At 35.0% G+C, this 26543-nt stretch overlaps 2 protein-coding genes across 6 annotated transcripts; one reads left to right on the forward strand and one right to left on the reverse strand.

Moving 5' to 3' along the window:
* Positions 1–869: 869 nt before the first annotated feature.
* tmem106ba (transmembrane protein 106Ba) lies at positions 870–8116 on the reverse strand. 2 transcript variants are annotated; one of them, XM_073817994.1, is made up of 8 exons: positions 8003–8116; positions 7260–7452; positions 6103–6166; positions 5852–6011; positions 5590–5730; positions 4272–4321; positions 4123–4176; positions 870–1963 (listed from the first exon to the last, which is right to left on the reverse strand). In XM_073817994.1, the coding sequence occupies exons 2-8, from the start codon at positions 7438–7440 to the stop codon at positions 1843–1845; spliced, it is 771 nt and encodes a 256-aa protein (XP_073674095.1). In that variant the 5' UTR covers positions 7441–7452; positions 8003–8116; the 3' UTR covers positions 870–1842. The 2 variants fall into 2 exon arrangements, with proteins under 2 accessions (XP_073674095.1, XP_073674096.1); XM_073817995.1 differs by having other exon boundaries at positions 7260–7448; positions 8003–8088.
* A 2295-nt stretch (positions 8117–10411) lies between these two features.
* On the forward strand, positions 10412–26516 carry lsr (lipolysis stimulated lipoprotein receptor). 4 transcript variants are annotated; one of them, XM_073817919.1, is made up of 11 exons: positions 10412–10593; positions 12103–12429; positions 13094–13213; positions 14365–14421; positions 15580–15726; positions 18547–18735; positions 19878–19928; positions 20018–20131; positions 20471–20756; positions 23452–23917; positions 25733–26516. In XM_073817919.1, exons 1-11 carry the CDS (start codon positions 10554–10556, stop codon positions 25766–25768), a joined length of 1833 nt encoding a protein of 610 aa, XP_073674020.1. In that variant the 5' UTR covers positions 10412–10553; the 3' UTR covers positions 25769–26516. The 4 variants fall into 4 exon arrangements, with proteins under 4 accessions (XP_073674020.1, XP_073674022.1, XP_073674019.1 ...); XM_073817918.1 differs by having other exon boundaries at positions 10415–10593; positions 20018–20146; XM_073817921.1 differs by lacking the exon at positions 14365–14421 and having other exon boundaries at positions 10414–10593.
* Positions 26517–26543: the final 27 nt, after the last annotated feature.

Genomic DNA, 26543 nt, shown 5'->3' on the forward strand with positions numbered 1-26543 from the left:
TGGTCGGCAGTCTTACCCATGATTGCAGTTTTGAGTAATGAACCAGGCTGGGAGTTTTTAAAAGCCTCAGGAATCTTTTGCAGGTGTTTAGAGTTAATTAGTTGATTCAGATGATTAGGTTAATGGCTCGTTTAGAAAACCTTTTCATGATATGCTAATTTTTTGAGATAGGAATTTTGGGTTTTCATGAGCTGTATGCCCAAAATCATCAATATTAAAACAATAAAAGGCTTGAACTACTTCAGTTGTGTGTAATGAATCTAAAATATATGAAAGTCTAATGTTTATCAGTACATTACAGAAAATAATGAACTTTATCACAATATGCTAATTTTTGGAAAAGGACCTGTATATATATATATATATATATATATATATATATATATATATATATTAACATAAATTTTTTTGAATGAAACATGCCTGATGCATATCCAGGAGGGTAATAGTGGTACCATTACTGACAACAGACTTTTTGTGTATTCAAACTTTTCCCAACTGTATGATTTTGAGATCCATCTTTTCACACTGAGGACAACTAAGGGACTTATATGCAACTATTACAGAAGGTGAAACACTCACTGATGCTTCAGAAGGAAAAGCGACGCATTAAAAATGTGATGCGAAGATGTTTACATTTTTCTTAATTTGCCTAAATATAATTTTTTATTTTATTTAGTACTGCCCTTCAGAAGCTACGTTTCCCAGAAGACAAAATAAGTTTAATTTACCCTGATCTTCAAATTCAAAAAGTTTTCAACCCCCCTTCCTTACTTTTTTCATATATACATGTAATATTTGATAAAAAGTGATCTTGCCAATGTGCTGAAATCCCCACAATATATTTTGAGAAAAAACATAGACACAAATTTCATCAAAGAAATCTAATTTATTGATACATCCTTTCCCTAAAATAACATTTAAATAAAAATACCATTTAACAAGGTTTTGATGAAAACAAAACCAACAAAACGAGACAAAAAAAGTGTTAAAGTGAATAAGAAACATCTAAGTCATCAATGATCTACATCTAAATCAACACCAAAAAGAAAAAACTATGGTCGAATTTGACTAAAATGTGATGAAAGAACAATTAACGGAAGTCCATTATTTAATTTTCATTCCCTTCTTTCTTCACTAATATGGTATTCCATAGGTTCCTGCTGAGGTAAATTTATATTTATTTTAATAAATATTATTATGACACCTGATTCATGTACTACTTTGTACTGGCCTCAAAACGGCCCACTTCATTTTTGTTTTGTTTCAGGGTTTTTTGTTTTGTTTAAACCTTCATTAAACATTCCCTTTAAACAAAAACTGGAATTTTACAAAATATAATTATTGCACTCTTGGAGGAAAAATAATCTAATGAACTTCTGATTCTGAAATTTGATATTTTGATTTATCTGAACACCCTCAAAAAGTTCAAAAGAGTACCTGCTCTGCAAAGAGCTAAATGACAATACAATGTGCATGACATAATGGAAATTGCAGGACGCTGTTTAACATTACAAAACAAACGCAAAGGGAAAACTGTAACGGAGTAAAGTCAAAGTGGTTTGAGTGTTTGCAGCTCTATGTAGAATATTCTGCTGCTGTCATCCCTTCTCCCAAAATATACTAAAGTGCTTCTGTCTATCCAAGCAAAACCTTCAGTGCAGTGCTAAAGAATTGATAGTGATGGTATAGAAAGGCTTCAGCTCTCTGGCTGAAACTTGCTGATCAATCCTGACATTGTCACCATACAGTGCAGACTTCATTTTCTGCCATTCGTAACACTCAGAACAAGTTGTTTCACTACATGGGAACGTGAGGGACTGTGAGTCCTACAGAGGGGCGTCACTGTATTACACTCATGTGTCTGCGTGAAGACGTGGTGTTTGAGCCGCAATCCACATACAGGTAATTCTCCTGAGACACCTGCTCAGCATGGCCAAAGTACATGACAGTTACAGTCATCCTGGAGAGACGAGAACATAGTATTAATCAAATAGAAATGCTCTTATTTTAGTAACCAACCTCCAAAATTAAAAAAATTAAAACCTCCAAAAATTTAAATTCAGTCATTAAAGGAGTAGTTCACTTTGAGAACAAGAATTTATGGATAATGTACTCACCCCCTTGTCATCCAAGATGTTCATGTCTTTCTTTCTTCAGTCGTTTTTTGAGGAAAACATTTCAGGATTTATCTCCATATAATAGACTTCTATGGTGCTCCTGAGTTTGAACTTCCAAAACGCAGCTTCAAAGGGCTCTAAATGATCCCAACCGAGGAAGAAGGGTCTTATCTAGCAAAACGATCTGTTATTTTCTAAAAAAATTTACAATTTACAAAACATTTCTATACTTTTTAATCTCAAACACTCGTCTTGCCAGGCTAGACGAGAAGAGCATTTGAGGTTAAAAAGTATATAAATTGTAAATTTTTTTTAGAAAATAACCCATTGTTTTGCTAGATGAGACCTTTTTTTTCCTCGGCTGTGATCGTTTGCGCGGGTCGGGTTTTTTTTCAACCCGCGGGTCCCGCAATTATGAAATTATTTGGCCCACCCCAGCCCGCCCCGCAACACTGTGTCTATTTTTACAACCCGCCCCGCACCGCACCCGCGACCTTTAAATAGACATACTATGCATTGTAATGCAAATGAAAGCAGCTTTTTTTTTTTTTTTTTTTGCCCGAAACTTCGCCTTTTAAACTGGCAACAACATACTGTACGATTATGGATATGAACCATAAATCAAATCATATTAATAACAAGATAATCGGTGGTGTCACGTTAGTGGTGCCGGACGAAAAGTGGGTATACGCTTCATTTATGAATATCGTTTTGAACTTTCTATTTGAACGCATTCGTTTACTGGATCCTTGGACTGAAAGGTTTACAGGTTCACTGGTTTAAGGAAGTACTGATCATAAAAATCTGGTTCTTTTTATTCTTAAGGTGTTGTTTTCGTTATTATGTACTGTTTAAAATGACTAGGGCGCGCACGCATCACGCGCAATCACCAAATAGATTTCAAAGCAAGCCGGCGCCACGGTCCTGACTGTATCATTGCTGTCTTTATTGTGTGTTTTTAGCGAATATTTACATTCATTCACATATGACTGGATGTGGTTGACTGTCTTGATTTTGGCTAATGCAGGATAATGCGCAACAGAGGAGATTTAAATACACATAGCGCCAGGCCTGCAGAGCCGAATGAGCGTTCGCTTGATGCGCTTGTGTTTGGCAGCGGGAGCTGCTTGGCGCTTTCGTGACGTGACGTGCTGATAACCCTTAAAGAACTTAATAAAATATGAAAATAGATATTCCCAAATTTGTAATGTAGGCTATAGGGAATTGCACGCAACATACATTGATTTTTTTTAAATTTAATTTTGTTTTAATGACCCGCCCCAACCCGCCCCGCAAATAAAGTGACAATTTCTTTACCCGCCCCAACCCGACCCGCGGGTTATGAGACGACCCGCGCATCACTAGTTTAGAGCCCTTTGAAGCTGCGTTTTGGAAGTTCAAACTCGGGGGCACCATAGAAGTCCATTATATGGAAAGAAATCCTGAAATGTTTTCCTCAAAAAACATAATTTCCTTATGACTGAAGAAAGAAAGACATGGACATCTTGGATGAAAAGGGGGTGAGTACTATTCCTAAAGTAAAACTATTCCTTTAATTACTCACCCTCATGGCACTTCAAACCCGTAAGAACTTTGTTAATCTTCAGAACACAAATTAAAATATTTTTGATGAAATCCAAGAGCTTTCTGACCCTGCATAGACAGCAACTAACAACTAACACGTTCAAGGTCCAAAAAAAAAAAAAAAAAAAATAGCAAGGACATTATTAAAATAGACCATGGAATATCAGTGAAAGCTCTCGGATTTCATCAAAAATATCTTAATTTGTGTTCCGAAGATGAAAGAAGATTTAGAGGCTAAGTATTTAATGACAGCATTTTCATTTTAGGCTGAAATCTCCCTTTAATGATTATTTTATCCAATAAAAATCTATTCCTTTCAACAGAAAACACTGAACACAATAACAAAGAAAATAATACATTTACATAAACTCTTTGAAGAAACGATTCCTAATCAGATTTTCCAATAAAGAATACTTACTGCATCATGACAACAATGTTATGCACTTTAATTGACTGCATGGTACAGTAGTCACTGCAAAAACAGATACGCAATTGTCAATAAAATACTATCAGGAAGATAAAACTGTCTTTATGAATGTTTTATTATACTTTAAGGTCGATACTCACAATATGTAGTTCATCTCATTTGCTATGATGGTGGGAACCGTGTAGTCAACCTAAAAATAAAACATTGACATTGATAACAGTTGTTATCAACGTAATACACATACTGAGAGGAATTGAAATGACAAAGTCATGTGACTATATCAAACAAGCCTTATTGGGAGGATACAGGTCAGGTATTTTTTGCTGTTATCTTAAGGTGTGGCTTAAACTGCCATTTGATTTTCCTTATTATGAATACAAATTTAGCCTAGGATTAGTATATAGATCAAAACAGTTGTAAATATTATACATATTTTATACTTTTATTATATTTTTATGTTTTTAGAGCAGCGTACTTTAGCAAATATTACTTGACTAATAATTTTATATTAATACATTTAAATAATAATAGGTAATTATTAATTATATAATTACTACAATGTTCATATAAATGCAAGCCTGTATTTATTTGATCCAAAGTACAGCAAAAACAGTAACATTTTGAATTTTCTTACCATTTACCAAATAACTGTTTTCTATTTGAATATATTTTAAAATGTAATTTATTCCTTTGATTTCAAAACTGACTTTTTAGCATCATTACACCAGTCACATGATCCTTTAGAAATCTTTGTAATATTCTGATTTGCTGCTCAAAAAAATATTATTATGTTGAAAACAGCTGAATGTAATTTCTTCAGGTTTCTTTGATGAATATAAAGTTCAGAAGAACAGCATTTATCTGAAATAGAAATCTTTTGTAGCATTATAAATGTCTGTATCACTTTTGATCAATTTAAAGCATCCTTGCTCAAATGTATTCATTTCTATAATTAGTTTCCCAAACAAAAAAGCTTTTGAATGGTATAGTGTATAATGTTTCAAACGCTTTTTATTTTCAGCTAAATGCTGATCTTTCGATCTTTCTATTCATCAAAGAATCCTGAAAAATGTCGGCTGTTTTAAATATTGATAATAATAATAACAAAACATTTTTCTTGAACAGCAAATCTATATAATATTGGAATATTGGAATGATTTCTGAAGGATCATGTGATACTGAAGACTGGAGTAATGATGCTGAAAATTTAGCTTTGATCACAGGAATAAATTACATCTTAAAATCTATTCAAATAGAAAAAAAATTATTTTAAATAGTAAAAATATTTCAAAATTGTACTGTTTTTGCTGTTCTTTGGATCCAATAAATGCAGGCTTGGTGAGCTGAAGAAAAATCTTACAGTTCAAAAACTTTTGACTGGTATATTATATATTTTAACATCAAATTATTATATATATATATATATATATATATATATATATATTGAATGAAACATACCTGATGCATATCCAGGGGGGTGATAGTGGTAACATTACTGACAACAGACTTTCCAATCACAGTCTTGTAGAACTGCACCTGCGCTGTAATGTTGGCCAGTTGTACTGGGTAGTAATTATTGTTGGTGATGTTCAGGGTATTCTGAGAGATTTAAGCAACAATCTGATTTCACTATCAAGCCCAAACCCTCCAGTAAACAAATAGGTAATACTTGGTTAACAAGTCTGAAATACTAATCAAAATGGTTTGCTACAGATATTACCGTGATATTTATATATATTATCCGCTGGTCTCGATTGTATGTGACGTAGGCTGACTTCACCCCAACGTAAGACACATTGATAGTCCGAGGGAACAGGAAGAACACAGCCAAACCAGAAAGCAGCAGACACAGAACGACAGATAAAGACACATACAGCGTCCTGTAACAGTGCAAAAATATACAGTCAGTCAAAAAAAGCATATGTATATACATCCAATGCTGATGTGAAATAGATATAGAAGCAAACTTACGTTCGTCTTGGCTTCAGTCTCTGGTCACTGTATGGTATCAAAGCAACAAGCTGGTTTTCTTGGTCTGTGAGAATGTCAAGTATAAAAAGACATAATTACATTTTCGCAATTTCAAATACTGATTTCACTAAGAAAAAGAACAATTTATTTACATTAAAGGTGCCATAGAATGCATTGATACAATATTTTAAATTGTTCTCCGATATCTACATAGAAGGTAAATGGCATGGGAAAGGGCAAAAATTCTCCAGAAACGGTTTTACAGCTCCATTTACAACCCTAGGATCTGTCCCTAGAATGAAATGCTCTGTTATTACCTTATTTGGAAGGTTCATGAATAATAATGATGAGCTCTGCTCTGATTGGCTGTTTCACAGAGCGGCTCATTTCAGTCGCTGGCACATGGAGGAAAATATATATTTATTAACGAAACCCGAACTGCTATTAATATGCGGGTCACTGAAACTTTCACTTTTGAGATTTGCAATTGCAGGTGCTCTGTGTAACGTTATACTACAGCGGCAGTACTTACCACATATTTTAGTTTAGTTTAGATGCTTGTTAGTGATATGTAAATCATTCGCCATCGTCCACGCAGTCATCTCTCCTTACTCTGTTTATGTGATAAGTGAAATCTTATGTACAGCAATGTAACAGGCTACTGCTAGCAACAAGCTAACCATGTCCCTTTAGTGGCTCGCCTTATTTGTTTTCCTTGCCTTTCTGGTACAGACATCAACCATCCCTGCACTTTACATCCCCTGCACAACCTGGAACATAACATTTATTCCCGTGATCTGCCATTTTCGCTATTGTCCTCTCTTAGTTTCTTTTTTTCACAATAGCCTAGCTGCAGATCTTCTGATGATTGGGCTATGCAAATGTTGGGGGCGTGGCTACTAATGATCGCAACTATAGCGCCATAGTCGCTGTTATGTTAGGATTAGCCTATTTTTCAGTGGTCTTTTGCAAACACCAGATTTATATAAGGAGGAGGAAACAATGGTGTTTGAGACTCAAGGAATGTCATGTCCATGTACAGAACTGATATTATTCAACTATGCCAAGGTAGATATAGTTTTCCATTCTATGGCTCTTTTAAACATTTAACTGCAGCTATATGTTCATATTACATTGTGTGGTATGTTTGTTCTCACCTCTTGGTATTCGTCCTGTCCCTTGACAAGTAGGACAGGTGATGCTGTCTCTACCTGTAAATTCAACATATGGAAACTGTGACACATCATGTTTATTGTCCTCAGTGGTAGACTCTGTGTTTTCAGTCAGGTTCTCCTGGTCTTCTTTTTGCTTTGGCAAGGAAAATAGAGACTTCCCCATGGTTGGACCTGCCTTCAATGAAAGAAATCATCTGTGAAACTCAGTGCATTACAGTGCAAGATCATTAATTATGAAGGTGAACTTGAGCTTATATCTTCCACGTGACAGTATGAAACCGCAGGCTATTTTATAATGTCATTCTGTTAATAAAATATACATGATGTTAATGAATCATTATGTAATTAACACATTCTGGCTTGCAACAAACAGTATATTCTCAGTATACTTCCACCTGGTAAACCTGCTTAATGTTTGATGGTAAACAAGCATGCAAATGATAACAGCTGATATGAGAACACAATGTACGGCTGACAATCTCGTGTTTTTGATAGGGGGCAATATTGATGATATATAGCAATGCAAAATTAAAATGTAATGACTTGATTTTATATTAACGCTTTTAGATGGATGCATTCATTATCACACGAACGTGAACATGGCTTAACGTTAGATGATGTAAGCGCTAACGGGCCTAAAAACAGGTCAAGCAACATACGAAATGACTCTTATTTTAAGCGACATGAAAATATAATGGATAGGATAGGAATCGATGTATTTTTACCTTTTTTGAAGAGTCCTTCCTTTTGTTTGTACAAAATTATAATCGCTATAGCTCGTTGCTTCGCCCCAACTCCGCGGTGTTGTTCTTTTTCTCAACCCGTACAACAAGCCCCGCCTCCTTCATTAATAAGTGGCAGATAACGTTGCGTTGAACGTCTTGTGATTGGACGATATATATGAGTGACACTGTTACAAGCTAATCATGATGGATTAAGGCGGGATTTGCAACTAAGCCCCGCCCCACTGTTTATGGATGCCGAGCAAGTCTCAAGGCAGTGTGTGCTGTGCAGTTAACGTGTAATGTTTTGCTCAGGGTAGGCCTATAATTTCCTTTATTTAGTCTAAAACGACTGTTTAATCTAGATATGTTCATGATTCCAATTGTGGTAAATATATCATCATATAGAACTAAAAATTACAATACTGCATCTTAAAAGTAAAATAATTCAAACAAACATAATATGAAATAGCTGTTTACATAACCTACTTACAAAGATAATGATTGACAGTTTTCAGAAGAACAACATTTATGTGAAATATACAATTTTTGTAACATTATAAATCTCTTTATCACTTTTGATTAACAGCACAGACGTTTTTTTCAATACATAATGTATGTTTTAAGTTGTTTATGCAATCAAAATGCAGGCATGTGGTTAACACTTCTCAAATTGATTTCCTGATGTTTCAAGATAGTTATCATCAGAAAAACTTTTTTAAAAAGTGACAGTATACACACAGACACTTGGAGAAAATGTATAAATATGTTATGTATGTGACCCTAGACCACAAAACTAGTCAAAATAAATCAAAATATCACCTTTAAAATAGTCCAAATGAAGTTCTTAGCAATGCATATTACTAATCAAAAATTAAGTTTTGATATATTTATGGTAGAAAATGTACAGAATATCTTCATGGAACATGATCTTTACTTAATATCCTTATGATTTTTCCCATAAAAGAAAAATAAATAATTTTGTAAATTTTAGACTTTTTACCGTAAATATCAAAACTTATTTTTTAAATAATAATTTCCATAGCTGAGAACTTCATTTGGACAATTTTACAATATATTGTTGGTTATTTCTACAAATATACCCGTGCTACTTATGACTGTTTTTTTTTATTGAAAATGTATAAGTTATCTGTCTAACTTACTTTAAAAAATAAACCTACAATGGGAAATAAAACAACTAGTTACCTGTTCCTCTTTATATTTTTTTAATGATGGATTTTATAGAATTACAAATACAAACAGGTACAGTAGGATAAACAAAAATACATAAATAATAAAATAATATCAAAGTATAGAAATAAAGTTAAAAACATGAAAATGTTTACAAATAGCACACATGCATATTACTAATCAAAAAAAAGTTTTGATATATTTATGGTAGAAAATGTACAAAATATCTTCACGGAACATGAACTTTACTTAATATCCTTATGATTTTTGCCATAAAAGAAAAATAAATATATTTTTTTTACCATAAATATATCAAAACCTAATTTTTAAATAATAATTTGCATTACTAAGAACTTCATTTGGACAATTTTACAATATATTGTTGGTTATTTCTACAAATATACCCGTGCTATGACTTTTTTTTAAATTAAAAAATGTATAAGTTATCTGCCTATACTAAAACTTTCAAAAATAAACCTACAATGGGAAATAATAACAACTAGTTACCTGTTCCTCTTTTTTTAATGATGGATTTTATAGATTACGTAGGATAAACAAAAATACATAAATGATAATAATAAAATAATAAGGATAGAAATAAAGTTAAAACATGAAAATGTTGACAAATAGCACACATAAGAAATTTTACTGCTTTTTCAAAATTATTTTTAGATATTGTTGAACTTCTGTCTTTAAAATAAAAATAAAAACGTTTAAAAAACATGATAACATGATGTGAAATCATGAAGAGTATCGACGTTTATGAGGTACACACGGCGAATGAGCTCGTCTGTGTTTTCCTAACAAAATAACATTAGTAGTTAACCAATAAACTGTTAAATAACATTTCAGAATCTGACTAGGTTACTTGGTAAAACACAGGAAGTATCAATGCAGATCTAGGTTAAAACCAAAACTTGTAATCTTGGCGATCATTAACCCGGCCTTTAGAGAGACTGGCAGTGGACTAAACCATTTCTCTCACCAAAGGTGGATTACAGGGCGTTGTACTAATAAACGTTTTAGGTTAATCTCGTCTAACCGGATATGCAGTCAAATAATACTGCTCCACAATATCCTGTATTATAGTTCAAGAAGTAAAATAAATGTATAAGTCTCGATATTTGTAAACACGGAAAGTGTTGTCCTCTGTCGGACCCCTATCATTAAACGCGCATTTTGCTTGCAGTGGTCCCGCCGATCTCACCTGAGTTTCGGGTTACACTTTCATACCTCCCTGCAAAAGGAAATGGACGACGCACCTGCCTGAGAAAACACAGCTGCTTTATCGAACTTTCTGTATATACTTTTGAAGAAGTTAAAGTTTTTAAAACTCATATGTTTTAAAAGATTTGGAGAAAATATGTCGCAGGGTATAATCTTTACCCTCCTCTTGTTCACAGGTAGGCGCATTTCTTCTTCTTCTGGTTGTTATGCGTTACTGTTTACACTTCTTCGTCCATTATTGTATGTATGTATGTATGTCTGTATGTGTATGTAAACAATGTCTATGGATATCTATTGTGAGATTTTAATTATTATAACAAAGCTAGTACTCATGAAGGCCATTGGATCTGTTAGTAGATATAGGAATTGTCAAAGAATTTACTAAAATAAGTGTGCAAAGGCTATAATCGTTCACTTTTAATCATATTACTGATTGAAGCCAGCATCTAAATATGAGATATGAGTACAAACAGCTACAAATCCATTTTGATGTATAGGCCTACCTCAGGTTTTCACACATTGTGCAATGGTTACACTTTGGATGGCAAGAGTTCTTGTTAGGATTTGCTTAAGTGCATGGTATTTGTTGTTAAGTGAACAAGTAATGTGGATTGTGTAGGAGGTGGTCATGTCGTATTCACACGGAAATAGTTTCGGTCAGACATAATGAGTCACATCCTCCGATAAACTTTGAAAACCAACACTAACTTACTAACTGATGTCATAATGTGATGTCACCTGTGTGAAAAGTTTGTATACCCTTTCATAGTAATCCCCCCCAAAAAAAGCCTTTTGGAATGGCTCCATTTGTCATTTGATCGGTTTTCAAGGTATTATTAAACAGTTTTGCTTGAAAAGACAGTTTAATTGTAGCTTCTATGAAAGACTATTGTTCTTTGGGCTGTATGTCAGGGGTTTTCCTTTATGTTAGACCAATCAGGTCTGACAACGGGGATATGCAAATTAATGAGGCATGAAATGTCAGTTTGTTTACATATAACAGAACTTCCTACATTTAATGTTAAATAACCTCAACCTTCGGAGACCCTGTTATGATGTATTCTTCTTCCTCAAAAGTGTTAGGAAGGCGTTATGTATAAAAATAGAGTTCAAATGAATATATAAATATTCCCTTCAAAGTTGATACTTTTTAGATTTGAGAAGCTGTTGTTTATAATTTCATCTGGCATTAGATATTGCATTAAACACTGCTTTGAACGTTTATTGCAATTTTAGTGTCTTAGAACAACTAAACACAGTCTGCCTCCTGACTTTGACAGCTAGAATGAAGATTTAAACACCGCTATTATCATGACTCACTGGTGAAAAACTAGTCATTTAATTGATTGAAAGACCTTTTTCAAGTGGACCGCTTGCTTCCTGAGCATTCAAAGGACTTTCAATAGATCTAAGCCTAGAAGTCAGTTTATTATTTAAACTGAAAATCTGTTTTTATGTGTTTCACCTGGTTTATTATAAATAGAAATACAGAAAGTCTTAAGTCTTTTCATAAGAGCCTTTTAATGCGCTATGCTGTCTTTTGACATGGTTTGGGTCTTTGTTATTGCTTGAAAGGACTTTCAGTCCAGTCTGGATGGTATTTGATCTCCACTATATTCTTAATTCCTCTCTGTCTCATTCATTTGTGGATACTGTTATATTCAAACATGTTTTTTCTCCAACAGGCTGCACCACAGCCATCAATGTGGCCTGTCCTTATCCACGATCTGTGGTCATATTATTCCAACCGGTCACGCTGCGCTGTGATTTCTCTACCACGGCTACAACCCAACCATTGATCACCTGGAAATACAAGTCCTACTGCAGAGACCCGATCCAAGCTGCATTAAACCCCAACAGTGCTGACAATGCCATCGCTCAGTCCAATCCAAACTACAACCCCAACATTGAGTGTTCAGACAGCGCCAGGACTGTTCGCATAGTAGCTTCCAAACAAACAGCGGTCGCACTTGGGTCGGAGTACCAGGGTCGTCAGATCAGCATCACAGATAGTAGGTTGACTTAACATTCTGAAAGTATATATTTATCCATTTTAGATATTTTAATATATTTTTCTCTTTTATCAACACCACACATAGAGGCTGTGCTAGGTTTAGTCTGGCTGCATTTTATCTGTCTTAAAGGAACACTCCACTTTTTTTGGAAATAGGTTCATTCTCCAACTCCGCCCGTGGTAATAAGTTGAGTTTTACCATTTTGCAATCCATTCAGCCGTTCTCCTGTTCTAGCAATATCACTTTCAGCATAGCTTAGCATAGATTATTGAATGCTATTAGACCAATGGCTTCGCGTTCCAAAATCGACATTATTCCTATTTAAAACTTGACTCTTCTGTAGTTATATTGCGTACTAAAACCAGCGGAAAATGAAAAGCATTGATTTTCTAGGCCGATAATATTAGGGACTACACTTCCATTCTTTCTTAAAAGTCAAGGAAGTTTGCTGCCGTAATATGGACGCAGCAGGCGGAGTAACATCATGCAGGACATGTTTCAGGCGTTGTGTGATATTACTCCGCCTGCTGCGGGGGAGTTGGAGAATGAGCCTTTTTCCAAAAAAAGTGGAGTGTTCCTTTAAAGATTTTAAATATGCACATTTATTAAATGAATTGATCACCTCTAAAACAGAACCTTTTTTATTTTCTAACATTAATAGAAGCAGACCTAAGCATTACTCAGACCGCGTGGGGTGACAGCGGTGTGTACGTCTGTAGCGTCGCCTCAGCCCAGGACCTTTCAGGGAATGGCGAGTGTTACACAGAACTCATTGTGCTTGGTAAGTGTTTCCTTTTTCACAAACTCACATTGATGGACACCCAAACATTTTAATGTGTGATTTTATCACAAACTCAACCGCAAAATCACTTGTTCAGATTTTGTTGTGTTTGGTGGGTCTTTGCATATGTGAGGAATTAGGGCTGTGTTTGATGATCTCTTGAAAATTGTTGGGTGTTTTTTTTTTTTTTTATTATTATTATTTTTTTTGTAGTAATTGTATTTTTTATTTATTGTTTGCTTGTGGTTTTTTAATAATTATTTTTTTTATTTAATATATGTGTAGCCTGCATTTATTTATTTGATCCAAAGTAATATTTTTACTATTTTAAATAGCTGTTTTCAATTTGAATATATTTTAAAATGTAATTTATTCCTCTGATTTCAAAGCTGAATTTTTAGCATCATTACTCCAGTCGCATAATCCTTCAGAAACCATTCTAATATTCTGATTTGCTGCTCAAAAACATGGATTATTATTATGTTGAAAAGAGCTGAGTAGAATTTATTTCAGTTTTTTTTAAAGAATAGAAAGTTCAGAAGAAAAGCATTTATTCAGAAGAAAAGCTTTTTATTTCAGATAAATGCTGGTCTTTGGATCTTTCTATTTATCAAAGAATCCTGAAAAGAATGATAATGATAATATATCGATAATAATAATAAAAATTGTTTCTTGAACCGCATATCAGAGTGATATGTGAAGGGTCATATGTCTGAAGACTGGAGTAATGATGCTGAAATGCAGCTTTAATCTAATAAATTCCATTTTAATATATATGCCAATAGAAAGGAGTTATTTTAAATGGTAAAAACATTTTCCAATATTACTGCTTTTGCTGTATTTTGGATCAAATAAATGCAGACTTGGTAAGCAGAAGAGAGTTCTCAAAAGCCTACTGTTCAAAACCTTTTGAATGGTAGTTTATTTTTTATTTTCTCCCTGGAAGATCACTGTTTGCTTGTGAAGGATTCAAGTTCATTTCTTAAGTGTCTTAGAAAGCAATACTATTTTGATAAATACTAATATTAATAACAATAGCAGCAGTAGAAGTAGTAAAATAATTTTATTAACTTAAAGGCCAGTTTGTTTTCTTCTTGGGCCGATGCCGTAAGGCCTTTTTCAGTAATTATGGCTTTGTCTTTCTTTCACAGAGAGAAAGTCAAATACTACAGACCTGCTGCCTGGCATTGATTTACTGATCATGGAAGGTAGAATAAATGCTTCTCTCTAGAGGTCTGGTTAACTTTGAAGCTATTCTTGAATCCTTCACCAGCCACGGTTGGATCTTATTCATTGCAGCCTTAGACTAGAAAAACAACAACTAGAGATCTTAGAGTAGAAGCCTTATTTTTTGCTGCATAAACAAAGTTTCGATGGGATTGAAGAACAGTGTGTTCTAAATGTTGTATCATTGTGTCCCTGAATGTTGTATCACTGTGTCCTTGAGCGTCCAGCTGACTAAAAACATTGAAAATGCAAATCAACATATTGAAAGAGCTGTAGTTGCCACTTACAGCCTATTTTATTTTTGTCAAATTAAGTATGTTTTGCACTCCTAATGACGTTGGTTGCTAATTATTATGCATTGCATTTGACTTCTTAATTCTTATTGGCAGCATTCTGTGGTTAAATATCTTTGCATAATGCCTGAAACAACAGTTTCAAATCCAGTTTCATATCTCTCTCATCATTCCACAACCTCTTTCTTCTCACACAATAAACCAATTTCAGCTCAAAACAATATTAAAGATCCATTATTTATTTGGTAAGCCGTCATGTAAAAAAGTGGGGCAATTTGCAGTTAGCCAACTGACTGTACATTATTACTTAGATTTGCATAATCCTGTAATTTGGTTGAGATTTTATGGATATCCGAACTGAACGAACGATGATCTCAAATAGAGAACTATTGGGTTTTATTTTGATGGTTTGTTTTTGTCCATCAGATTGTGGAATAGTTTCTGAGATCTGTGTTCGCACATGAGTCATGTTGTGTCTGTGCATGTTGGATGTTGTTGTGGTGCATGCTGGAATCAAGCCCTGGCAGAGTATTGTGAGGCAAAACCTGTCCGACTGGTTTTTCTTTGTGTGCGTCAAATACATTTTTTTTCCCCTCTTTTTTTAATTTTCACTTGGTGAACTGACAGACATATGCACACATGAAGATGGATGCACCCATCTCATGACATTTTACCAAGCATTAGGGATGGGGTGGAAAGTACAAAAAATATGATGAAACCGAAATTCCATTTTGAGTCTTTTATGTTTACTGCCCTGATTCTTCTGTTTATTATCTGATGCAAGAGGTTTGTCTGATCCCCAAATTCTTCAGTGTTTTTTTTTTTTTTTTTTTCCTTCTCTTCCAGACTGGTTGTTAGTGGTGTTAGTGGTCCTGGGATTTCTGCTGCTGTTGCTTCTGATTGGTATTTGTTGGTGTCAGTGTTGCCCTCACACCTGCTGCTGTTATGTCAGCTGCCCCTGCTGTCCAGAGCGCTGCTGTTGTCCCCGCGCACGTAAGTCCACAACACATTCACTTCCACTTCCCCCTTTTAACCAACAATGCCCTGTTTAGGAAGGGTGAAAGTAAATCAATCTGAATGAAAAGGCAGTAAAAAGTGGTCAGTGTTATTTATATTATCACATTTTTCATCATATTATCATAAATCTTATAATATCATATTTATATTCTATTATAGTTTTTTAATTTAGCTTTAATTTGATACTTTTCAGTTTTAATTTTAGTATATTATTTTTGTGATTTATCTATTTGCTTGATTTCACTTTTAGTTTTAGCTTTAGTGAAAATTCATTAAATTAAATGAAAATTCTGTCATTAATTACTCGACCTCATGCCGTTCCAAACCCGTAAGACCTTCGTTCATCTTTGGAACACAAATTAAGATTTTTTTTTTTTATTATGAAATCCAAGAGATTTCTTACCCTGCATAGACAGCAATGCAACAGACACATTCAAGGCCAAGAAAGGAGTAAGGACATTGTTAAAATAGTCCATGTGACTTTTATAAAACACTGAGAATATTTTTTGTGCAACTGTTTTCTTTGTGCACAAAAAGTATAGCTTCATAACACTATGGTTGAACCACTGATGTCACATGGACTATTTTAACAATGTCCTTTCTACCTTTCTGGGCCTTGAACACAGGGTGACTACCTGGTAATAGATCTGTTGCGGGACATGGATTTGATTTTGCGAGACATTGCGGGACACGTGTGAGACAGATACAATTTCTACTGTTATGCTATGTAAATACTGATTACATTAATTGCAGTATGCGCTGATTTATGTTTCTTAGCGTGCACATGTCTTTTTTGTATGAGAGTAAAGAAAATCCACCTGTGAGACTCTAGACATTTGTCATTGAAATAATGGAATAGAAACCGCCTCAAACGAACTATTAAAATAAGAAGAAAGTTGTGTCTCAAGACTGAATATCGTGTTTTTTTGTGTGCGCTCGACCTTCCACTGGTGGTGCTAGATCACTTGATGAGGTCCGCAAATCCTTTGCATGGAAACTACACTGCAAAAATAATAAATAAAATGCTTAAAAATTTAAAAGAACACATGGACGTTTTAATAATATGATAATTAAAAACCAACAGACTGATGAATATGTGGGACATTTTCTCAATATGCAACGTTCAGGATAAGGGGTGAAAATGCTGTGCAGTACAATGCAAAGCGGGACGGGTGGTCACCCTACAGAAAGCTCTCTGATTTAATCAAAATATCTTATTTTGGGTTCCGAAGATGAACAATGGTCTTATGGGTTTGGAACGTCATCAGTAATTAATGACAGAATTTTTTTTTTTTTGGGTGGTCTAACTTTTTTTTTTAGTTTTAATTAAAATTTTTATTTCCAGTCAGAAGTTGTTTCAAATAATATATATATATATTTTTTTAGCAAATACATTTTTATAGTTTTAGTTAATGATAATAACTCTGAAAGTGACCAATTGTTTTTCAGAAAAGTGTTTAAAAATTCTTTGTGGGAATTGTTTTATTAGGCCGTTTCAGTTGATTAAAAATATATAATCTACAGTAATTACTGTAGATTACTGTAATTACCGTATGTTAGTGCCCCTATTGTGCTATTTCCAATATTGCCTTTCATTTTGTATTTAAATTAGAGGTGGGCATAGATTAATTTTTTTAATCTAGATTAATCTAGATTAAATCTTGAAATTAATCTAGATTAATCTAGATTAAAATGGCTAATTTGAAGGCATTCAGAAAATGTGTGCTACCCAAATAATGACTAAAAGTAAGTCTTTGAGAACGGGTTTCTCAAGCCAGGTGGCGCATTAGACCAGGCGCTCATCTCCTGTTTCCAAAATGCATTACAAACTTCTTGACAATTGCATTTACAACACAATTAACTATACAAACTTGTGTAACCAAGTACTTTTGCGCAAAAGGCTGTACGACGTGCGCGTTCCAGTAAAATATACACAGGCGCGCAGGTATGGATAGCCTATCTGCGTGCATCTTCCAATAAACTGCGTTGCTTTTAGAAGCGTCAATTCAGTTGTTGCATATAGTAAAATGTCTTTCTTTCGGGATTATCAAAAGTAAATTATAACTCAAACTTGAGATTTTACTGGGGCACAGCAGATTTTCACTGGGGCACGTGCCCCGGTAAAAAGGGTCTAGCAACGCACGCACCTGCCCTGAAGCGGCTTCATAACTGCATCCATGTCTGCGCGTCTCATTTGATGTGGTCATTTCACAGAAGTTGAAGACTCGTTCTCGCCTCCTACAGTGCTATTCAACTAGGTAGGCACGTTATCCGCGCTAAAATATCAAAGTGAAAGTCTTCATATCTTGCGTAGTTTAGACCCAGCTCCCAACCCAACTTTGAGAATAGATTAACGGCGATATTTTTTTTATCGCGCGATATGAGTCTCACGTTAACGCAGCACGTTAACGCCGATAACGGCCCACCACTAATTTAAATATATTTAATCTTGGTATTTTTGTATTTTCAAAATGACATGCACTGTACACGGTAGACCATTCACAACAGCCTGGGCCATCTGACAAATCAGAGCAGAGTAGGCTCAGGGAAAGAAGGGGTTTAGAGAGACTGAGTCTTTGATTTGCTTTGAATAAATAGTTTGAGAATCGTAAAAAATGAGGTGATGAAAATGCATATTTTGAGAAAATGAAAAGTGTTTTTTGTCTTTGCAAGCATGTAAACTTGTAGGAGATTCCCAAAACATATTATGAACCTTAAAAATAGCATAATAGTGGCACTTTTATGAATTTAATGGCATTGTTTTAAATTATTACTTGTGCTAATTTAACTTTGCAGTGTATGAGGCTGGAAAAATGGTAAAATCTGGTGTCCCCAGTCAGTACGCAGCCACTGTCTACGCCCAAAGCATGTACGGCCAGCCAGCTTATGGAGCTGCACCGGGCATACCCATGCACCCTATGCAGATGGGCGTCGCTGGTCCTCACTCCAATGGTTACGGCAGAGACTTTGATGGAGCCAGCTCGGGTAACCTCATCCTCTCTTTGACTTTGAGCATTTTAAAGGATTACTCCTTCCAAAATAAAAATTTCCTAATAATTTACTCACCCCCATGTCATCAAAGATGTTCATGTCTTTCCTCTTTCAGTCACAAAGAAATTGTTTTTTTGAGGGAAACATTCCAGGATTTTTCTCCATATGTGACCCTGGACCACAAAACCAGTCTTAAGTCGCTGGGGTATGTTTGTAGCAATAGCCAAAAATACATTGCATGGGTCAAAATTATTGATTTTTCTTTTATGCCAAAAATCATTAGGAAATTAAGTAAAGATCGTGTTCCATGAAGATTTTTTTGTAAAATTCCTACTGTAAATGTATCAAAATGTAATTTTTGATTAGTAATATGCATTAAGAACCTAATTTGGACAACTTTAAAGGTGATTTTCTCAGGATTTAGATTTTTTTTGCACCCTCAGATTCCAGATTTTCAAATAGATGTATCTCGGCCAAATATTGTCATATCCTAACAAACCATGCATCAATAGAAATCTTATTTACTTAGCTTTCATATTATATATACATCTCAGTTTTGTAAAATTTAACCTTATGACTGGTTTTGTGGTCCAGGGTCACATATAGTGGACTTAAATGGTGCTCAAAAGGTTGAAAATACAGTTTCAATGCAGCTTCAAAGGGCTCTACACAATCCCAGCCAAGGAATAAGGGTCTTATCTAACGAAACAATCTGTTATTTTCTTTCAAAATAATTACAATTCATATACTTTTTAACCTCAAATGCTTGTCTGGTCTAGCTCTGCAATGCGCATGTGTACTCTGTGCACTCCGGTTCAAGACAGTTAGGGTAGGTCTAAAAACACCCATCTTATTTTTCACTTGATAAGACCCTTATTCTTCAGCTTTGAAGCTGGACTGAAACTGCATTTTTACCTTCCATCTGTTGAGCACCATTGAAGTCCACTATATGGAGAAAAAAAATCCTCAAAAACAATTTCTTTGAGACTGCAGAAAGAAAGACTTGAATATCTTGGATGACATGGGGGTAAGTAAATTATCTTAATTTGTATTCTGGGAGTGGAGTAATCCTTTAACATAATTTCTTTTTACTTCAATAAATGTAATCGGTTGATTATTTGTTTGTCCCGCTACAGTTGGTCAAGGGTCTCAAGTGCCTCTCCTGCAAGACCATGATGGTGGAGGAAGTATGTCACTACTTTGATCCTTCTAAAACATCTTTAAGTCACTTTATCTCTTTGAAATGTTTTTACATCTAACGTTGTTATTTTTTTAGATCGTAGTGGATACCGTGTTCAGGCCGACCAAGATGGAAACCCAACTCGAGTGCTTTACTACATGGAGCGAGAACTGGCCAACCTCGACCCCAGTCGCCCAATGAACGCTCCAGGCAAATACAATCGTCGTGAGTTCTGGAGATGGGCACTATCTTTCACTCTTAAGGAGTTGGGTTTAACAAAGACTTACGTAGGACATGTTCCTGCATCAAGATCCTTAATGAAAACTATTTAAATCAACCCATTTTTGAAAGGATTCAGGATTCACAAACATGTCCTACATGTGGGTGTAAAAATCCACAGGCAATCTAAAGGATACAAAACTTTATCGAAACATTGTTTTCTATAGATTCTCTGTTTTTCCAAGGTTGGGGGATGATTTGTAGGTGTTTAGTTTATTAAAACCTTTTTAGTCTTTTGTTCTAACTCTGCATTTCCCATCTATCCTCCAGTGGATGGTATGAGCGAAGTGAGCTCACTTCATGATGGCCCAGACTCTCGAAATCGCGGTCGGGCCAGGCCGCCTCAACTTACCACAGTGTACGATGACGTGGACGAAAACATGAGCACCATCAGCAGCGTCTCCCAGCATGGCAGACGGGATGATCCCAGACGAGGACCTGACAATCGAGGACGCGCACGCTCCATGGAAAATTTGGATGATATTAGCAACAATTACAGAGATAGAGATAACTATACGCCAGCACGCCGAGGTGGTGGAGCTAGAGGCGGGAGAGGGTGAGTGATTGAATCATATTGAATTAGCTAAATTACACATTATTAGACACATTATGCCCCTTTTAACAATATGTGATAAGTCTCAGGTGTCCCCAGAATGCGTCTGAAGTTTCAGCTCAAAATACGCCACAGATCATTTATTATATAATTTTGAAAATTGTCATTTTGAGTGGAAGCAGAAACACATTGTTTTCACCCCCTTTTCCAAAATAAAGCAGTGGCTTTACAGCTCGTGTCTCAGATACTCTGCTAAAAAACATCTGTCAGGTTTTGATTATCTTGTCTTTTGTGCTGAAATCATGCGTTTTAAACCATATTTGTTTAAAGTACTGATATATGGTTTTCTGAGTGCACACATCTGAAGCACACGCACAGAAAGTGTCTGCCACATGGCATGTGAGTACTAGAGCTCGATTCGATTCGATTCGACCCCCCTCATGATCTTAATCCAGCATTTATACGATTCAGCCAAATATATTTTATTTATATTTTACAAAACTTTTGCTATCCTAATTACTGCACAGACTGCTGTGAGCTGATGCAGTTCGCCGTTATCTCCAACATTACATAACCATTTAAACTTCATCTTCAGCGCACATTCTGTCAGATGCAATTCATTGCGCCTCTGTCTCAATATCCTGTACAATGCGGCATTCATTCACATCAGATGATAACTCAGTGGCAGCGGCGTAATTTCCACTGGGGACACGCTTTTCAAAATCCTGTTGGTTTCCACTCACTTTCAAATGGTTTTGTTAAAGTAATTTCTTGTATTGTAGAATGCACGCTCAGCGCCATCGAGAGTTTTGCGGGATCGTTAAAACGAAACCAAAAGTAAAACCCGGACGCGCTTTCAAAAGCTACTTTAATAGCCTGCGTTTAGAGAGCGACTCCCCAATGCACACAAATTAAGCTACATTAAAATATGCATGTTGACAGCCATAAAATGTTGATAGGCTAGTGTTTCTAGCTAAGAATCATTAAATCACTTTACTCTGACATAATACCTTTGTATGTTTCTTTTTTTAATGTTTAGTTTTTTTGTTTACATTATTACATTATTTTTCATTACATTTCTTTAAATTTAAAGCAAAGTTTATTTTGTCTTATTTCACTGCTGCTGTTTGATAACCTAATGTTCAGGGGTAAATCTTTAAAATAAAAAAGTTCTCCAGAATAGTGAGAGAATCGTGATTCTCATTTTATTCAGAGTCGTGCAGCTCTAGTGAGTACTAAACTAAGTTCTCTTTCACATTTTATTGCGCTTAAACTGTCAAATTGGGGCAGCCGTGGCCTAATGGTTAGAGAGTCGGACTTGTAACCCAAAGGTTGCGGGTTCGAGTCTCAGGTCCGGCATGGATTGTCGGTGGGGAAAGTGAATAACCAGCACTCTCTCCACCCTCAATACCACAACTGAGGTGAGTCCCTTGAGCAAGGCACCGTCCCCCCAATTGCTCCCCGGGCGCCGCAGCAATGGCTGCCCACTGCTCCGGGTGTGTGTTCACTTCACCTCCTTCTTCCTTCAGAAATACACACAAGTTTATGTTAAAAAGTCACAGAAGTTACAAAAACAGCCAGTTACTTCTGTGAAGGTAATCAGCTGGAAAAGAAATTGCATGTTTGTATTAGATTTGTGTGGCAGCAGCGACGTATTCAGTAAATAAATCAATAAATCCATTGCTCTCATCTCCTCTGAGACTGGGACTCTAAATAGTGTTCTGTGCTTGTCTGTGCAGCCAACAATAGAACAGTTAGCATGCTTGCAGAAAAAGGCTTACTAAAACAAAGTTACTGGGTTGTCCTTTTTCACGTTTTCTGGGTTGGTAGAAGCACCGGGGATGTAATTATAGCACTTAAACACGGAAAAAGTCTGATTTTCATAATATGTCACCTTTAATACATTAAAGGAAGTTCTGTTCCATAACAAAAATTTGCAGATAATTTACTCACCCCCTTGTTATCTTCAGTTGTAGAAACGACTGGATTTTCTCAATATAGTGGACTTCTATGGTGCCCCCGAGTTTGAATGTCCAAAATGCAGCTTCAGAGGGCTCTAAACGATCCCAGCTGAAGAAGAAGGGTCTTATTTGGCAATAATTGTTTATTTTCAAAAAATTTTTTTTACTATTTATATACTTTTTGACCTCAAATTTAGTTTCCTACATTACTGTTTTACCTTTTTTTTTGTGAAGGGCGTTTGATCTTCTTTGCATGTTCACTTTGTAGAACACTGGGTCAGTACTTCTGCAGCGATGTAGGGCGATTTTGAAGTTGGAGGAGAAAATGAAATGGGAGTTTTTTGACATACCCTAACTGTCATGAACTGGAATACACAGAGTTCATGCAAAGCTAGACAAGACAAGAATTTGAGGTTAAAAAGTATATAAATTGTCAATATCTTTTTTTTTTTTTTTTTTTTTTTACAAAATAACCGATTGTTTCGCTAGATAAGACCCTTCTTCCTTGGCTGGGATTGTTTATAGCCCTTTGAAGCTGCATTTAAACTGCATTTTGGAAATTCAAACTCGCAGGCACCATAGAGGTCCACTATATGGAGAACATTTCTTAAATGTTTTCCTCAAATTTCATTTCTTTATGACTGAAGAAAGAAAGACATGAACATCTTGGGTGACAAGGGGTTCTGGAAGTGAACTACTCCGTCTTAACCCATAGCTTTTTTTTTTCCTCCATTCAGTTCGGATGACGAGTGGAGCAGTAGTGGACGAGGCTACGACCGCGCTTATGATGATCGTCGCCGCCGTGATTACTCTCCTGACGCTCGTCCACGGCGTGGAGACTCCTTCCGTGGGGTGGGCTTCCAGGGTCGACGCAGCCGTAGTCGTGATGACCTGACAGATCTGGAGCGTGATCGTGGCCGTGGAGGTCGGGACGCATATGACGATAGCTTCCTAAGGGAAGCCATGGAAAAGAAGAAGCTGGGCGAGCAGCAGAGAGGCCGCAGCCGTGAGCGGCTCGATAGTGAGAGCGACCGATCTGACCGCTACAGGGGGCCGCACGGCGGACCGCCACCACTGCCGCTCGCTCCGCCTTCTGGAAACCCTAATCGCCATGGAAACCATAGCAACCTCCCACCTCCTCCCCCTCCCTACGCTGAGGACAGCAACAGTTTGGCATCGTCCAAGAAGAGCAACTTAAAAAAGGTAAGAGAGCCAGATTCAAAAATGCTTTGGTTTGTCAAGCTGCTCTATAGCAGACAATAAACTAGCAGTTTCGTTCAGTGTTAATAATGTTAACTAAAACTAATTAAATATCAATATTAGATGGAAAAAAGTAAACTTTAAACAAAAATGTTAAAATTATGCCATGGCAACCCAAGTAACTAAAATCAAAACAAAAAAAATGTCTAATAAATATTATAATAGTATTAGTGACAATTATAGTATTATTGAGATTATATCAGTCAAGTTTTTGAAGAGTAAAATTTTTAATTTTTTAACAAAGTCTCTTCTGCTCACCAGGCCTGCATTTATTTCATCCAAAGTACAGCAAAAACAGTAAAGCTTCTATATTTCTACTATTTAAAATAAAAAAATTTCTATTTGAATATATTTTAAAATGTAATTTATTCCTGTGATTTCAAAGCTGAATTTTTATCATCATTACTCCAGTCACATGATCCTTCAGAATTATTCTGATATTCTAATTTGCTGTTAAAAAACATTTATTATTATTATTGTTAAAAACAGCTGAGTAGAATTCTTCAGGTTTCTTTGAATAGAAAGGTAAGCATCTGAAATCTTTTGTAACATGATAAATGTCTTTATCATCACTTCCGATCAGTTTAAACCATCCTTGCTAAATAAAAGTATTAATTTATATAATTTCTTTCCCAAAAATGATACTGACTCCAAGCTTTTGAATGGTCTAGTGTATGAGGTTACAAAATCTTTTTATTTCTATGCATCAAAGACATACTCAACTGTTTTAAAAACTGATGATAATAATAATAATAATAATAAATGTTTTTTGAACAGCAAATCAGCATATTAGAATTGATTTTTTGAAGGATCATGTGACACTGAAGAGTAATGATGCTGAAAAAGTAGCTTTGACCACAGGGAATAAATTACATTTTAAAATATATTCAAATAGAATGCAGGTATTTTAAGTATTAAAACTACTATTTCATAATATCATTGCTTTTGCTGTATTTTGGATCAAATAATCAATGTTTTTGTCATTTTTTTAAACTATATTTTTTGAAAATGTGTTTACATTTTTATTTCAGTTTTAGCTATTTTAGTACCCCAAGTTAAACTAAATTAAAATAAAAAAAATGTCTTGCCAACAGCCTGAAATAAAGAGTTTTATATTTTATTTTCAGTTAAAACCTCTTTTTTTTTTTTTTTTTTTTTTTTTTTTAGTTTTAGTTCACTATAATAACTCTGAATTGACCTGGTTAAGTTACAATTTAATTTAAATTATGAAATCAAATTAGAGTAAATTGATCAATTGCGATAAGTTTCAGAATGGTACAAAATGTGAAGTAATCTATATGTAGACAATATATGCAATTGTGTATACATTAATAAATATGAGTAGGAATATAGTGCAGATTGCCGAATATATTTTTTTTTTTTGAAAAGCAGGGTGGAGCAGTGATCTAAAGAAACGAAAACGACACAGGGGATATTCACGGCTGAAAAGAACCTACCACAAAAATGTATTTAGTTTGTCAGTTACTTAGTTAGCTATTTTACACTATCTGTCTAAGTAAGAGTTCAGCATGTCAGGGGTCAAGGGCCCTGCTGGGAAAAAACTGGGTCATGCTACCATGATTAAAACAAACTTCCATCTTTAGCTGAAACATTGTAAAAAGTAATGGAAAAAAAAGGTTAAATTTTTTCTTTGTCAATGCTAAGTTAAGCTCAGCAGATAAAGATACAGTGCTTTAATATTCAGCCTTGTTATATTTTTATACTGATACAAAGTTCCTCTGTGTTTTCTCTGTCTAGAATGGAGCTGTCAGCAGAGAGAGTCTGGTGGTGTGAAACTCAGGTGGAAATGATGTGTGTGATGCAGATGTGTGTGTTACCGTGCCCTTTCATGTCACTTATGTGTGTGTTAGTTTTGAGGCTTGAATGCTGAGGATTTTTTTTGTTCATATTCAGATGTCTTGAATTTTTATGGGAGATTTTAATGATTAAAACTGTATAGCCGCAAATAGTTCAGATTGTTCCACTATAATGCAGACTCGTTTATAAATATGAAATAGCAGATTTGAAACGTCAATGAACTTTTATGGTTTTGTTGCTCTCAACAGCAAATACTCAAACAATATGACTGCTGTGACGCTCATCAGCAGTGTGCAAATATGTCTAGTTCTGTATTTTAATAGACTTTTAATAGGTTTTTATTTGCATCATGGAAAAAAGATGAACAATAGAGCCTTTCAAGTTCGTCAGGTATTGTTTTTTTAATTATTTTAATGTAACATAAAGAAGTGAACTTTGTATGGACTGAAATTCTATTATTGTGCCTGTAGTCTGAGGCGTCACACAGTTTCTGAAAGTGGGTGATTATATAATGTTGTTTTTTATTTTTTATTCACATTTACAAATGCAAGAACTTGTATGAAATACCCAAGTGTGCAAATTTTTTAAATGCTGTTTTTTTATATATATATACATACATTATGTGTAATACTCTAATCTCAGATTTGGTCATACAGGGGTTTAGCATTTTGCTATTTTTGTACAGTCCTATAATGTCAATTTTCAATAAAGCTTTTCTATTGTATTTAGGTTTGTTTTCTTGTTAGGGATC

The sequence above is a fragment of the Garra rufa genome, chromosome 14, assembly GCF_049309525.1.
Source record: "Garra rufa chromosome 14, GarRuf1.0, whole genome shotgun sequence".
NCBI classification, from domain to species: Eukaryota; Metazoa; Chordata; class Actinopteri; order Cypriniformes; family Cyprinidae; genus Garra; species Garra rufa.

Excerpts from the sequence above, each read along its gene's own strand:
- tmem106ba (XM_073817994.1), bottom strand. The coding sequence starts at position 7,440 with ATGGGGAAGTCTCTATTTTCCTTGCCAAAGCAAAAAGAAGACCAGGAG. Across the intron at positions 4,177-4,271 it reads AATGAGATGAACTACATATT|TGACTACTGTACCATGCAGT; the intron begins GTGAGTATCGAC and ends CTGTTTTTGCAG. Across the intron at positions 1,964-4,122 it reads AACATTGTTGTCATGATGCA|GATGACTGTAACTGTCATGT; the intron begins GTAAGTATTCTT and ends TCGTCTCTCCAG.
- lsr (XM_073817918.1), top strand. The coding sequence starts at position 10,554 with ATGTCGCAGGGTATAATCTTTACCCTCCTCTTGTTCACAG. Across the intron at positions 10,594-12,102 it reads TACCCTCCTCTTGTTCACAG|GCTGCACCACAGCCATCAAT; the intron begins GTAGGCGCATTT and ends TTTCTCCAACAG. Across the intron at positions 23,918-25,732 it reads AGAAGAGCAACTTAAAAAAG|AATGGAGCTGTCAGCAGAGA; the intron begins GTAAGAGAGCCA and ends TTCTCTGTCTAG.